This window comes from Euleptes europaea, chromosome 5, assembly GCF_029931775.1.
Source record: "Euleptes europaea isolate rEulEur1 chromosome 5, rEulEur1.hap1, whole genome shotgun sequence".
Lineage (NCBI taxonomy): Eukaryota > Metazoa > Chordata > Lepidosauria > Squamata > Sphaerodactylidae > Euleptes > Euleptes europaea.
The window spans coordinates 94,372,491-94,386,669 of NC_079316.1; the positions used below are offsets into that span (position 1 = coordinate 94,372,491).

Consider the following 14,179-nt stretch of genomic DNA (forward strand, 5'->3'; position numbering starts at 1 on the left):
CTTCCGAGGTCGGTAAAATGAGGACCCAGCTTGCTGGGGGTAAAGGGAAGATGACTGGGGAAGGCACTGGCAAACCACCCTGTATACAAAGTCTGCCTAGGAAACGTCGGGATGTGACGTCACCCCATGGGTCAGGAATAACCCAGTGTTTGCACAGGGGACCTTTACCTACCAAATCTTATGAACATGTTACACCTGTACTGAACTAACTGGTCTGGCTGTTGATTTGTTTCTGGGCTCAGTTCAAGGGGCTCCTTCTCATGTAGGGTTGCCAGGTCCCCCCTCTTGATTGGTGGGAGGTTTTAGGGGACAGGGCTGGGGCGACCGCACACATGGGATGACATCATTTCCAGGCTTACCCCCGGAAGTACCACATTGTCGCAGCTACTTTAACACTCAACCCCCCAAATTATACTCTGACACACCAAATTTTGGGGGCTTAAGTGCTAAAGCAGCAGTGGTGATGTGGCGCTTTCGGGGGTAAACTTGGAAGTGATGGCATTGCATGCACGCAGCTGCGTGCGCACACAAACGCCGCTCCGGAGCAACTGGGTGGATTGGCAGACAATTGCTTGCTGAAACCACCCACCTGGTTACCCTATTCTCAGGTATAAACCCATTCATGAAAGCATTCAGAATAAACCTCAGAATCCGTTTGCTCTCAGTGTAAGCTATTGGATTCCAGTGTTCTTTTCCATGTGCTAAAGGTACAGCCCACGATATTTTCCTATCACATCAACAAACAATACTTCTTTTCGTTGTGCAGATGTTTTTTAGGGATTCACAGGCACAATGGCCCCTAGAAGAAGGACTGAGAGAGGGCTGAGTTTTGTTTATTCCATGTGCATCATTAAAAAAAATGATTTTCTGTATTGTGAAAATGCACAGTAGTTGCGATGAATTAACAATATGCATTGAATAAACACACAGGCCTTTGGCAGTTAAAAGAGAACATCCATGGTGCTCATGAGCAGTAAGCATGTGAACAAAGCAGTGTGTGTTGCAGTGGTCCTTGCACTATTGTTTGGACAAGTGGAACTGCAACCCGTTCCACTCACTATTTTAACGGACATTAAAATATTAAATGTTTCTAGTGCTAGTAATAACATTCAGAATTATACGTCTTAGGCCATTTATGCAGGGTCAATTTTGATGCTCGCTCAAAGCTCTTTTTTAAAATGCAACCTTTAAAATGCTTATTCACTGTCCTGACGCAAAAGGAGAAATTCCACCTCCCCCACTCACCCGCTCCTTTGTTCCTTCCAATAGCCAACTGCCATTTGCATAGCTAACGCACGGCTGTCGTTTTGCATGGTTCCTTCAGAGGATTCTTCGGTGTGGGAGCGAAGCAAACACAAAAGGTCGCATTAATGGGGCTCTTAAGAAATGCAAAGTAGGTATGTGCCAGCTTTGCAGTCACTTCCTGAATGACGGTTCAGCATGCAAAACTCAAAAAAAATATGCGGGCCACTTCAGCCTGGAACGCACTGCTAATTACCAAGCAGAAATGGCCTTAGAATAAAACTCTGTTTTTTTTAAAGGTAAGGTTATAAATAAGAAAACATTTCCCCCCCACAACACTCATTTAAAGGAATTTAGCATTTTCTGAATCTCAGTATATGTCCCTAGGAAGTGTAGGAACAACTTTAATTTGTTCAAATTTAGACAGCCTAAGCATACAAATTCTAGATAGGCTTGCTTATTCCAAACTACCATTTTGCCACTGTTTTGAAAGTACAAGCTATATTGTCTGTATTTCAGCATTTATAATTCAAACTAAAAAAGGATAAGCACAGAGCAACTGTGGTGAAATCTTTCCTAGTTAGCTCAAAATATAGCACCTACAATCTTTATGAGCAATTGCTCTTATCTGTAAAGTTTTATGCATCTTAATAGAATTTGAACAAATTTAAGTAATCTTGTTTCTGTGTAAATGGAAGGGGTTTTTTACAGTGCAAAACTCCATGCATACAGATAAATGAATGGCAAGAAGTATTCCTGCTCTGCAGCTACCACTGCTTTGAGTGTGACGATTGACTGCTAATCTGAAAATGTAGGAAACATTTCTGGAACATGCAGGTGCCTTTTTATCCCATCCAGCAAAGCAAAATAAAATGTAGGGGTGATTTCTTGTTTCTCTTCACTGCTGTATTGGCCCAACAATCCCTACTTCAGTTTCCCTTTTCTCTTGCGCGAATCAAACCCATCACTCTATTTTTACACTATTTTTGTTTCCTTGGAACTGAATATTTTCTCATAAAATGTGCATTTTCCAACATTTTATGTATAAATACTATCAGTTGGACCCAAGTGTTCTTTTCCACCAGCCTTCCACTGGTACAAGGAGCTTTTTGCTGGTGTGAGGAGCCTTCCACTGGTGTGTGTCTCTTCCACTGGAGCAAAACTCCTTCTACCACCAGAAGACTCTGCATTCACTCTGCAGGTCTCTATCATAAGTGGAATGCAACCTTGGGATTCAACTTGATTGCACATATTGCTTACTGTGCGAAGGAGACAATAGAATTTGCATAACAAAATAATCTGTATAACCAACATTGAAAAGTGGAAGACCAAAACTATTCACACTATTTTGATGACCAGAGTGGGGCTGTATGTGTGTGGGGAGAAGGCCTTGCCCACCCAAAGCTGCTCTGGGTGGGCAAGCGAGTGAGGCCCCTACAGCTCATCTGAAGCTGCACCAGGCCAGTTGTTGATCCCTGCAGTGGTGGCCGCCTCCACCACTTCAACAGGTAAGAGTGTTGTTGCACCTGCAGAGACAATGCTGTTTTTTTTCAATGGGGGAATTTATTTCCCCCCCAATAATTTATTTTTAATTTTCAGATTTTTCTGCAGGCCTAGGGGGTTCCCCAAGTATGCAGAAAAACCTGTTGGGGGTGAATGTGCCCCCCTATCTGCGGATGTAAGTATCCTCAGGCAGGGGGCACATGTGGGAATTAGATGTATAGATAACAATAAAATATCTCGCAATTCTGTACCAATGAAATACAGTACTGTATTGAAGGTAAAACTATATACGATTGCTAATATACAATGACAAAAATCAAAAATTATAAAATGGAAATACAGGAAAAACAGACTGGGCACATACAATTACCTGGTACCCAAACAAATGTCAAACTTGCTCATTTTCATTTCATTAACCTTTATTGGCATACCAAAAGACAGAGATAAAAACAACAACAATATACCTCCAAAGGGCAATACATATAAGTTACAAGTCGGGTTAATAAAACTTTTCTTGTTCTTTAAGAACTCCTGTAAGAAATTCAGCCACGGTAGCCGTAATTTTAGGATCATGATCACTCAAAAGAAATTTGCATTTCACTTTATTACTCCTGTATCTCTTGTACTGGAGCAAAGTAAATAGCAGCTTATCCCCCAGAGTCACATAGAAGGGGCAATCTAAAAGGATGTGGTCAATTGTATCCAACAAATTTAAACCGCATGTGCATAGGCGTTCATGTCTAGGGATCTGAAGGTATCGGCCTAAGAGCATCCGAGATTGTCAAACTTGCTCAATGCATACAGGGTAAAGAATAACTTTGTTATTCAACACCTACATTTTCCCTATATGATTATCTGCGGTGAGAGAGGGGATGCCAAGAATGCCATTATTAGGCCCAGGATGAATCTTGGCATTCACTCATATTGCCAAATGAGCCTGAGGCTAGTCCAGAAAAGTCCAGAAAAGAACCTGGGTTTTTTTCCAGGCTGGAAATGAGTTTGTCCCTCAGAGTAATGTCTGTTTTTCTCATGTTATTCTCCCAGACCACAGAAGAACTAGAAGATGTATCTGACATTGAAGATGAAAGTGATGCATGCAGCCGTACCAGTATTCAAACTGAAGGGAAAACTGATAAGGTATGCCTCACACCAATTTGACCTAAAGGTTGTTGAACAAAGGCTGGGACTGCTGTTCCACTAATGTCTCTTCATTTTGTCCCTGAATCATGCCAAAAGTTTGCTCCTTTCTTGAACAGCTTTCTGAGTGTGTTGTATTTCAAACAGATATATAATGGTGCAGGAAAAGGCCTTCCTAATGAAGTTATAAATATTAAGCAGAGGATTAAATTAGCTTGGCAAAGACTTAACCCAAAATTCACAGTTGCTCAAAGTCCTGGGCTTGGCCCTTCTAGCCAGTAGAAGTGTGGTTATTACTAAATGTCCACATATTTTTATTTTTCACTTTATTTATACTATGCCTTTATTTATTCCATGCCTTTATTTATACCATGCCTTTATTTGTACCATGTGTGAGGCTGCTCTCAGCTGGGACATTCTGTATCCTGGTTATAAAGTCTTGGATCCTCCCAACAAACAATGCAGCCCCCACACTGCAGTCCTTTCATGTATACTGTTTTTGTGGACAGTCAATTCATATACAACTCTTAATCTCTGAGGGCAACCATGTTAATAAAATTAACTCTTATATCACAAAATGCACCTTAGCTAATATACAGGAGGCAACAGGTTTGTTATTCTATCCTCTACCTAATAACATTCCTTAATAACATTTGGGTTCCTTTTTTAACCCCTTGTTCCTGTCACCACCCTCAATGGCTGTGGCTGATTTTTATTTCCCTGTCATGAGGGTTGCTGAGAGATGGCAGACCTGGAGCCTAGGCAAATTAAGATTGCTGTTCCTGGGTATACCGATCCCACCTAGCCCCTCTTGAACTTTCCCTTCCATCCAGCAACAGAATCCCAAGTCTCCACTGATTGACTAGTGAAGGGTAATCCTTAATAAATATTTGGTTGCAAGTGGTCGGTAAGGCTAAATGTAATTATTGAGACAAGTCACTGAAGTTACCTAATGGATCTGAGGAGGGCAGCACCAATTTCGGAGGTGATTTGTACTTCCTCCCTCCCACAGATACTTTCCTTTAACAAAACAACGATAAGTTTATTGTCTCTTTCATAGAAGGGCTAAAAGGCTTATTTAGGTTGGCAAGTAAGATGGTGTAAAACTACCTCTCTTTTCACAGCTGAGCTAGGTCACAGTTTCCTTAAGAATTTTACTGTGGGCGAAAACGCATGGTCGCTTTATCCTCCTTTAATCCCTTTTTTAGCCAGGATCGAACGCACATTAGGCGAAACGCATGCGTTCGATCCTGGCTGAATCCTGGCTGAAACAGGGATTAAAGGAGGATAAAGCAACCATGCGTTTTAGCCCAAAGTCACACCCACCCACAGGGTTACAGGACCGCAGGCTGTTTCTCCTAGTGAGAAAAGTGGATTGATTTTATTTGGGAAAGACTCACTAAACACTGGGGTAGCTGGTCCCTTCACTACTGCCTTTACTACACTGACAGAAGTACTTGGTGTGGATGTCACCTATTCAGTCCCCACACATCCCCAGTCCAGTCTCAGAAGACAGGGTTAGCTGATCTCCAGATCCTGCTTTGATTCTCACAAATTCCCAACCCATTATACATTGTACTTTTGCATCTTGTACAATATCCCTTCCATCTTCTGACTAGGATAAAAGCTGAGTCCTGATCTCCATTACTACTCTACCGTGTCAGACGAAGGAAGCTTTGATTCTTGAAAGCTTACACCCTGAAACTCTTGTTGGTCTCTAAGGCACTAAGGGACTCAAATCTAACTGTACTATTTACCTGAAAAAGACTAACCTACCTATTTCTAGCACTGGCTAACAAAGCCTCTAGCCCTGGTTAAGCCCTGTTTGAAGAGCTGGCCACATTTCTCCCCCTCACACTCATTTTCTCACCCCTATGACAGAGGATCCATGACTTCTCATTGACTGGAACCTCTAGAAATTTTCACATACCACCTGGGATCAGGGATTGGCAATGATGTCTGAAAGGCGGAGTCGGAAGCCATCTGTACCATGTAGTAAAACCATCAGTACAAGGTTGTGAACAGTGCCAGCAAGAGTAACAAGATCCTTGTCTCTGACAAGGCACATCACACCGAAAACTAGAATTGTAACTCTGTTCTGATGATAAGACAGCAGGTGAATCTGCTCAGATCAACACTGGCAACATTATTGTAGGCAAACTATTCAAATTGGCCATAATCTGTGATCTATGCATACATACCATTTGGTGCTTTCACAGGAATCTGTGTGAAAGTTCTTGAGGATGATGAACTCATCTGCTGTACAAGTACAATTTCCTCTGCTGCTGGGCATGAAACAAAGTTGGAAACATGTCCAACCTGGCCAGATAGCAGCAGAAGAGAGGCCTAATGGGCAATGCCCTTTTGCACTGCATTTTGGCAGCTGTTCAAGATAGCTGCTGAGGAATGACACATTATTCTGCTCAGGTGAAAAAGCAATCACAGGGACACAATTCTTCCCAAATGGATATAAGGACAGGTAGTAGTAACACTGTGTTACCAACTCACACTCAGAATCAGACTTTGCATATAATGAATTCCGGTTATGCTTCATCAGGGCATACTTGATTACCCCTTCTCTTTTTTTATTGACCTGGATTAATGCTGACAGGACAAAACCTCTTATCAGCGTAGTACACAATATTATGATGCACATTAGAAAATAGATCTGTATATTTAAAGTAACAGTATAAAATCCAAATCGCTTTATTCCCCAGGATTTAACTGTACTTGAATTTCAGCAGCTCTTACAACATACTGTGTAGAAATGAGATGACTATGCAAAAGATGATTTTCTACAAGAATAACCAAACAATATGGTATTAAACACTAGGCAATTAAGCTAGCACAGCTGTCCTTTTGGGTCTGAATTATGCCTTAAAATTACCACTGTCACATCCTTCTTGGAAGCGCAAGCGAACAAGGTCTTTCCTTAAAATACTTTCCAAATGAAAGGCCGCATCATTGTTCTCCATGAATATAGGTTATGCAGAGACAGAAATAACTGCATAAAGTCTCATAATAACATTCTTTGAGCATTTTATGTATCACATAAAATATTGTCCATATTAAAAAAAATAAATCAGTTAAATCAGTTAAACATATCAAAAAATACTATTTTTATCACAGTTTAGAGAAGGGATAGGCACCTTCTCAGAGGCCATTCTGTTTTACTGAGGGCCCTCTTTTTCTGAGGGCCAATTCTATACTTTGCCTCACAATTTTTGGCTCTCAGTTATGGTCATTGTCTACACTATAGTGCTTATACCCTGAAAAGATACAAAATTCCCAGTTATGGAGTTCATTGATGTTACATGAAAATACAGTTCCCTCTTCCTGACCTTAGCTAAGTGCATGGTGCCCGTCATACTTCTCTCACTATGTCACCCCTTTTAATCGTGTATTTGCACAGTCATAATGGGCACCATCCCCACCCTAATTCAATTTAGAATTTGGCTTGGAAAAATCTGATTTCCTAAAAAAATAGACATATCTTGGTTTATTGTGAACCCAGTCCAAGTCCCATAGGGCTTCCAATGACCTTGAGAGCAAAATGGAGTCCAAGGCCTTCCCCAAGACCTCATGAGCCCTGACTCCTACCACCTTCCCACCCACAAAGTCTGGCCTACGATTAGCAATGGCAACAGAGTTACAGAAGTCCCACTCGAGGCCTCCCTAGTACCTATCCATGTTCCACCATAGCAGAGTTTCAAGTGCAAAAAAAGTGTCATTTTCCCACGACATCAGGCATCTTTGTATTGACGTGGCCCAAACTCCCTGGTGCTTGGTATACAGTGAATGGATTTCAGCAGGTTCAGGGGAGGCCACCTTGCCACAGCTGAAAGCAGCTGCCACCTTAATGTGTTGTTGCGTGAAGTAGGAGACTGGGAAGAGTCCTTTTCTGACACAGATTAGAATCAGAGCCAGAAAAGAACTCTTTAGTCCTAATGTTCATCTCATATTTGATGCAAGCATTTCATGTTGCTAGAAGTTTGTTTGCATTCTGAACCAGGAAATTACAAATAGAAGCAACATCAGAGCAATACAGAAGCATTTGTATGAGATGTCCATCACTTAGGGTGTTTTTTGTAGGAAGTGAGGAACATAAAAATAGTGGCATAGCAAATTCTGGTGATGTGGCAACAGGTGGCACAGGATAGTAAGCAGCAAGAATTGAGCTTTTATTATACGGTGATGGACTGAGGGAATGGGCAATCTGTCTGTTACATATTTATCTCAGCCTTCTTCCAAAGAGTAGTATTATTCCTTCCTCCATATTTGCTTCATCACAATCTTGAGAGGTAGGTCAGGCTGAGGGGGAGTAGCTGGCCTGAGGTCACCCAGTGAGTATCGTGGCTGAGAAGAGATTTGTGTTGGCAAAGTGGACATTTCTCTAGGTTCATAAAGAAATGTGTTGGAGGTGTTGTAGTTGAAGAGAACACGAGAACCTTCTATTTGTTCTAAGGAAGTTACACTACTAGATAGAAAGCCTCTGCATGGCTGAAAGGGAGTTAGAAGGAGAAGAAGCAGGAACCAAGCTTAAATGTTGCTCTCAGGGACAAACAAGGAGGCACTCAGCAGGCAACAAGAGGGAAGTACAACTATCCCAGTCTTACTGGCTATACATTTATATTGTTCCTTTGAGGATTTGGGTTCTCATATTTGCCACTGCATAATTCCAGCAGTTTCAACGCAGGTCTCCTCTGTCTTAGTATGACACTCTGACCTTTATGCCGCAATGGCTCTCTCACAGTGGTGAGTGGTGTCAAGAACAGGAAGAAACATCAATTCCAGAAAAACACTCCTACATAATACAATGAAACAATCAAAGAAAATAACAGAAAGCATTAAAGAGCAGTAGTTATGCAACTTTCAAATCACTGTGTTCCATCTGTAATTGTGAGGCTCCTCCTTCATTGACTCCACCCCCTGGCCTTCCCCCAGACATCCCCCAGGCATCAGAACAGGAAGTTCACCCCAAGTTCCCACTTCTTCCTTGGAGCATGGTCCACTGTTCTGTGTCCTCCCTGGCCTGGTTGTAGAGCCTCCATTTATTTCCTTCCCTGTCCCTCCATTCAGCCCCTGGGCCCACCCCTACCATTTGGGCCAATACCTGGGTCAGGGGTTGGAGCACCACCCCACCCCATCTTCTGCTCCACCTTTGTTCGCCTTCCTCAGGGGTGTCAATGGCCGATGCTTGAGGGAGTTCCTTTACTCCACAGTCGTCCCCCCTTGCCAGTCGTCCCCTCCACAGTCGTCCCCCCCAGGCTTGGCCCCCTTGCCCTGTTTCTGCCATCCCGCTTGGGCTGTCAATACCCATTGCCATGACTGTCAGCAGGTCTGGGGGTTCTTGCAGGTGTTTGTCCTTCTCTGGCATCCTCCTTGTTCCTTTGGCACCAGACAGTTATGTCATTGGCTGACATCCACCACTCCAGGGCCCAGGGAAAAAGCAGAAGGTCCGGCCTTCAGCTGCTTCAGCTAGTGTCCTACCAAGTCCTGTCCTAGGAACTCTGGGGGTGCCAAAGGGGGGCATTTGAGGTTTGGAGAGGTGGGAATGTCTCACTTGGCCTCTGCAGCTTCAGAAAGGAGTCCGGACTTGATGTGGGTACCACAACCTGAGCGCTAAGCCTGGACAGTAATGCAATGTACGTTTCTGTTCTCTACTTAAATCTGTCTTGAAAGGGACCGAATCAGTTGTCCCAGGGCCTCTAACATCCAGTGTAGAAAGGTACTCTTATGATATGGTGGTTTTGGAGTGTTGGAGTGTCATAGAAATAGGGTTGTCAACCTCCAGGTACTAGCTGGAGATCTCCTGCTATTATAACTGATCTCCAGCCGATAGAGATCAGTTCCCCTGGAGAAAATGGCCACTTTGGCAATTGGACTCTATGGCATTGAAGTCCCTCCCCTCCACAAACCCTGCCTTCCTCATGCTCTGTCCCAAAAACCTCCCGCCGGTGGTGAAGAGGGACTGGAAACCCTACATACAAAACAAAGCAGGGTATCCAAAACCCAAGAGTGGGACTGAGAAATCTAATTGAAATGGAAAAGCAGAAGGGGTGGTTAGAAGATGAAGGATGGTGTTGAAAAGCACCAGCTCAGGACTCACCCAGAGCCGCATTTTGCTGACCCGCTTGGGGGATGGATGGACTGGGTGGCAGGGTAGAGTATCCAGCTCCCCTGGGTCTGGCCAGGTGCTCCTGGTAATGGCAGTGGCATCTTGGGAGCCTGCTGCAGCTGTGCAGACTCCCTAGCTGAACTTTCCTGCCCAGCTGTTGGCTTCCTTTTAAGGGCCCTGGATTCAAAAGGGGGGGTCAATCAGGGAGAGCCTGGGGAGGGCCTGCGGACCACAGCTTGTGGACTTCACTTGGGTCCGCCAATCTGATATAAAAGCAGCCCTTGCACACCTCCCTGCCTCAGCCCTCACTCGCCTCCCCAATCATTCATCCTCCTGACTTGTGCCACCCTCCCTCCCTTTACTTGGCATTGCAGTTTGTTCTATTCTAACTGATTTCATGTCACAACTTATTGGCGGCGTTTGCATGGGGCTAGATCCAGTTTGGGGGGGAAAGCCAGCCTGTGTGCACCCTTTCCCCCATGCTGGGAATCCCAATAAGGGTTTTGGAGGGAGGCCTGGCAGGGGACATGACCAGATCAGGTGCTGTCAGGGCGGCCTCCCTCCAAGTGGCAGGGGATTCACAGAGTGGCTCATGTCCAAGTGATATCCTGCATACTGCCATCCCAGGCTACTCCCAGCAGGTGGGCTGGGAGTAGGAGGTGCAACATCAGTTGGCAGTCGGGTCAGCCGATGTCCGGGAACCAACCCCTATGCTACGCCAATGCCCTTATGCTGTGACCAACAAAAGTTGAGCCATTTTTATCCCAACAATGTGTCTGTGCTCTTATTTGCATGCTATGTTTTGTTGTGGGGTTAGGTTCTGTGCGGCCAGCTCTAGCCACTCCCCAGTTAAACACTGGGTCGCCAATAATATTCATTAAGCCATATTTTGTGTTTTCAATGATAGCCCACTAGATATCCCATCTTTAAAATAAAGTGGATTTTGCAGACAAACTTTTTGTTTGTGTAACTTTGATGATTCTCCCAGTAAAGTGGTTGTTCTGCAAAAGAGGCATGCCATGATTTCATAGTAGCTCTGTCTTTCCCCTCTATTTCTCACTCTTGATATTGTTCCACTTTGAAACTGCATTGACATGTACATTGTGCCCTCTGAGCATTCCAGCTGGCTTTGAGTATTACAGCCAGTTCTGACTCCACTTGCCCTTTTCTCCAGAATCATGATTTCTTTCATAAAGAATTTGTCTGCCTTTTGGAGTATGCTTTTGTCAGAGAGCCAGGCCCCCTAAGAACTATTTTCTTCACTCTCTTCAGTGTTGTCTCATATTAAAAATAAAGTCAAGAGAGTCACAACCAGAAAGAGCTCCTCCTCGCGGGCCGCTGTAGCTCAATGTTCAAGACCACGCTGCCTCGACTAGAGAATGAAAGATGACATGATTAGAGCAGGGGGGTACATAGTATTGAAATAAGAAGATGAAAAGTGTATGGTGAAGTCTCAGATAAACAAGGCTGGTTTCCAAGATTATAGGAGACAAGTAGGGACCCGGAAGAAACTTGTGGTGAGGGGCATTCTTTCCACCTTTGTTTCTTTGCCTCTTTCCCTACTTCTCTGCCTCTCAATCTTTCTCCGTCCTGCCATTCCTTCTATTACGCTCTCCTCATGCCTGTAGCTGTCTCTGCCCCTTGCCCATCACTCTCTCTTTCTGCTCCCACCTTATAACTCTCTCTCTCTCTCTCTCTCTCTCTCTCTCCCCCCCCCAAGCCAATCCACCCTTTTTTCTCTTTCTCTTTCTCCCTCAGCCAATCCCCCCTTCCTTCTCTTTTTCTCTCCCCCCAAGCCAATCCCCCCTTCTTTCTCTCTCTCGAAATACATGTTCTCACTTCTTTAAAGCACAGAGAGACATCTGGGGCAAAAATGCACAGTCGCTTTAGTCTCCTTTAATCCCTGTTTCAGCCAGGATTTAGCCAGGATCGAACGCACATTTGGCGAAAATGCATGCATTCAATTCTGGCTGAATCCTGGCTGAATCAGGGAATAAAGGAGGCTAAAGCGACCATGCGTTTTCGCCCCTGGTGACAGTAAAGGAGGTAAATTTCTAGGGAAATTTATTCAGGTTCCTCATCTTTTACCTCAGACTCCCAGAGTCCGCTTTGGGGAACAGCCTATTTAATTGTTTTTTTTGCTACATCCTAGGATTTCTGAATAGCTCCTCTTTGTCAAAATCCTGTACAGCTCATAACAGGTGTGAAAGTTAATACTGCTGAGGGCTGCGAAACCTCTTCATTCACAGATCACAGATCACATACAATGCATATCACAGTATATCTAAAACAGATCACTCACAGGCCCAAATAGTGTTGCCCCATCAACTGGTTGGATCACAATGGACCATAATGGTGTCACACATTCAAAACTATGAGAAGACAGGAAATTAAAACAATGGAAGGTTCCAGTACCAGGATCAATGCCAGGAACGAAGGGCACAGGGAAGCTCGACGATTCATAGGCATCAATAAACTCCCAACATGCTCCAAGTCTTCTTTGGCAGCAACTAGATAATGAATATATCATTCACTCAGCATGTCATGTAAAACAATGACAAATTGACTCAGAGCTTTAACGTTCTAAAATAGTGATAAAAATCAACACATTGGAGGTGACACATAACAAAAGATGACTCTGACAAAGACTATAAAACAGGACAAACCAAACGGCATAAACATGTTTAAAAAGCAAGGGAACCAGCATATGAAACAAAGCCCCCCATTTCTCTTTAAGAAAAGCTGCTCTGTGTCCAGTATCAAACAGAAAAAAAAATTATACTTAGCTCTATCCACGCATTGTAACCTGTAATAAAAATACACGGTAGAACAAATATTATAGGCAAACATATCTTCCTCCATGTAATCTAAATTGCTGTTTCTTTCATAAATTAAAGGGTTCTAACATGTATTTTACTATAGACTATGAGGGGCGAATGGAGAGAAATGCTATATTTTATGCTTGATACAGAGCCGATCTTTTAAAAGAAAAATAGGATTATGCTGTGAAAACTAGATTGGACCCCATTTCTGAGAATGCTCACAGAAGTCATATTTAGTACCTTCTCCTTCCCCCAGCAGCCCCTGTCCCCCCCCCCCCGCAAAGTCTCTGAAGGGGACTGGGGGGACCCTACCCATGCACCTGAATGCCTGAGGCTGCTCTATCTTACCTTTTTTAAAAGCTGTGATAATTTTGAAATTGAGTCAGGCAAAGCCTGACGAGTGACTTGGCCAGGGACATACTCTCAGCCTAATCTACATCTCAGGGTAGTTGTGAGAATAAATTGAGGAACAGAGAACAATATGGTCATTTATGCATGGTCGCTTTAACCTCCTTTATTCCCTGTTTCAGCCAGGATCAAAGTAACCCGGGTTGTGGGGAACTGTATGCATTGGCTGGAATGATCAGGGATGAAACTGTGTGCTAATGGAGGCAGGAATACAGAAAAGCAGTCTCTCAGGTTCAAATCAAGTCCCACCCTTTAAATCACTGGTTCCCAACCTTCTTTTGACCAGGGACCACTAGGACTTTTTTGTTCGACGCAGGGACCCCAAGGTTCAAAATAAAAATTCCAAGAATTTGAAAATAAACTTTAATCATAACTGTTAGTTAAACATTAAACTTAGAATAATATTTGAATATATATTTTTATAATAGAGAACTTTTAATTGAAAATATTAATTTATTCTGGGTTTATAACTTTGTTTCGCGGACCTTAATTTCGTTCTCGCGGACCCCTGGGGGTCCACGGACCCCCGGTTGGGAACCAGTGCTTTAAATGCTGCTCTGTAATTGGCTGACTTCGCAACTCACCCTGAGAGAAGACTTCCTTCCCCCCCAGACCCAACTGCTGCATAAAAAAGCATTTTAAGAACAAAAATTAAGAAAAACGGAGCATTCTGAAATAAGGGGGTGGGAGAAAACCAAGCCTCATTTTTAAAAAAGCCTTTCTTTTGCTCAGAAAGAGCTCCGAGGTAGCAGGAAGCACTTGAATCTCTGCCTCTTTACACACTGCTTCATGATTGGCTGTGAGAGAAGCTAATTTTCTGTGCTTCCCCTGTTTGGCTGCCTTGAAGAAGGGTTTGGGGTTTTAAATGCATTATTCACTGGCTGCAGTGCCAACTTTTGTAAGGAAGACCATGAACCCTATGATGCCTGTTTGTACGGAACATATTTTG

The 14,179-nt window shown here is 43.5% G+C and overlaps 1 protein-coding gene across 1 annotated transcript in view; it reads left to right on the forward strand.

Annotated features, from left to right (window-relative positions):
- The window catches only part of CTNNA3 (catenin alpha 3), a 955,294-nt gene that overhangs the window by 870,511 nt on the left and 70,604 nt on the right, over positions 1–14,179 (forward strand). The window contains exon 13 of the mRNA XM_056849344.1: positions 3,790–3,882. Within this exon, the coding sequence (XP_056705322.1) occupies positions 3,790–3,882 (93 nt within the window). The remainder of the gene's footprint in view (positions 1–3,789; positions 3,883–14,179) is intronic.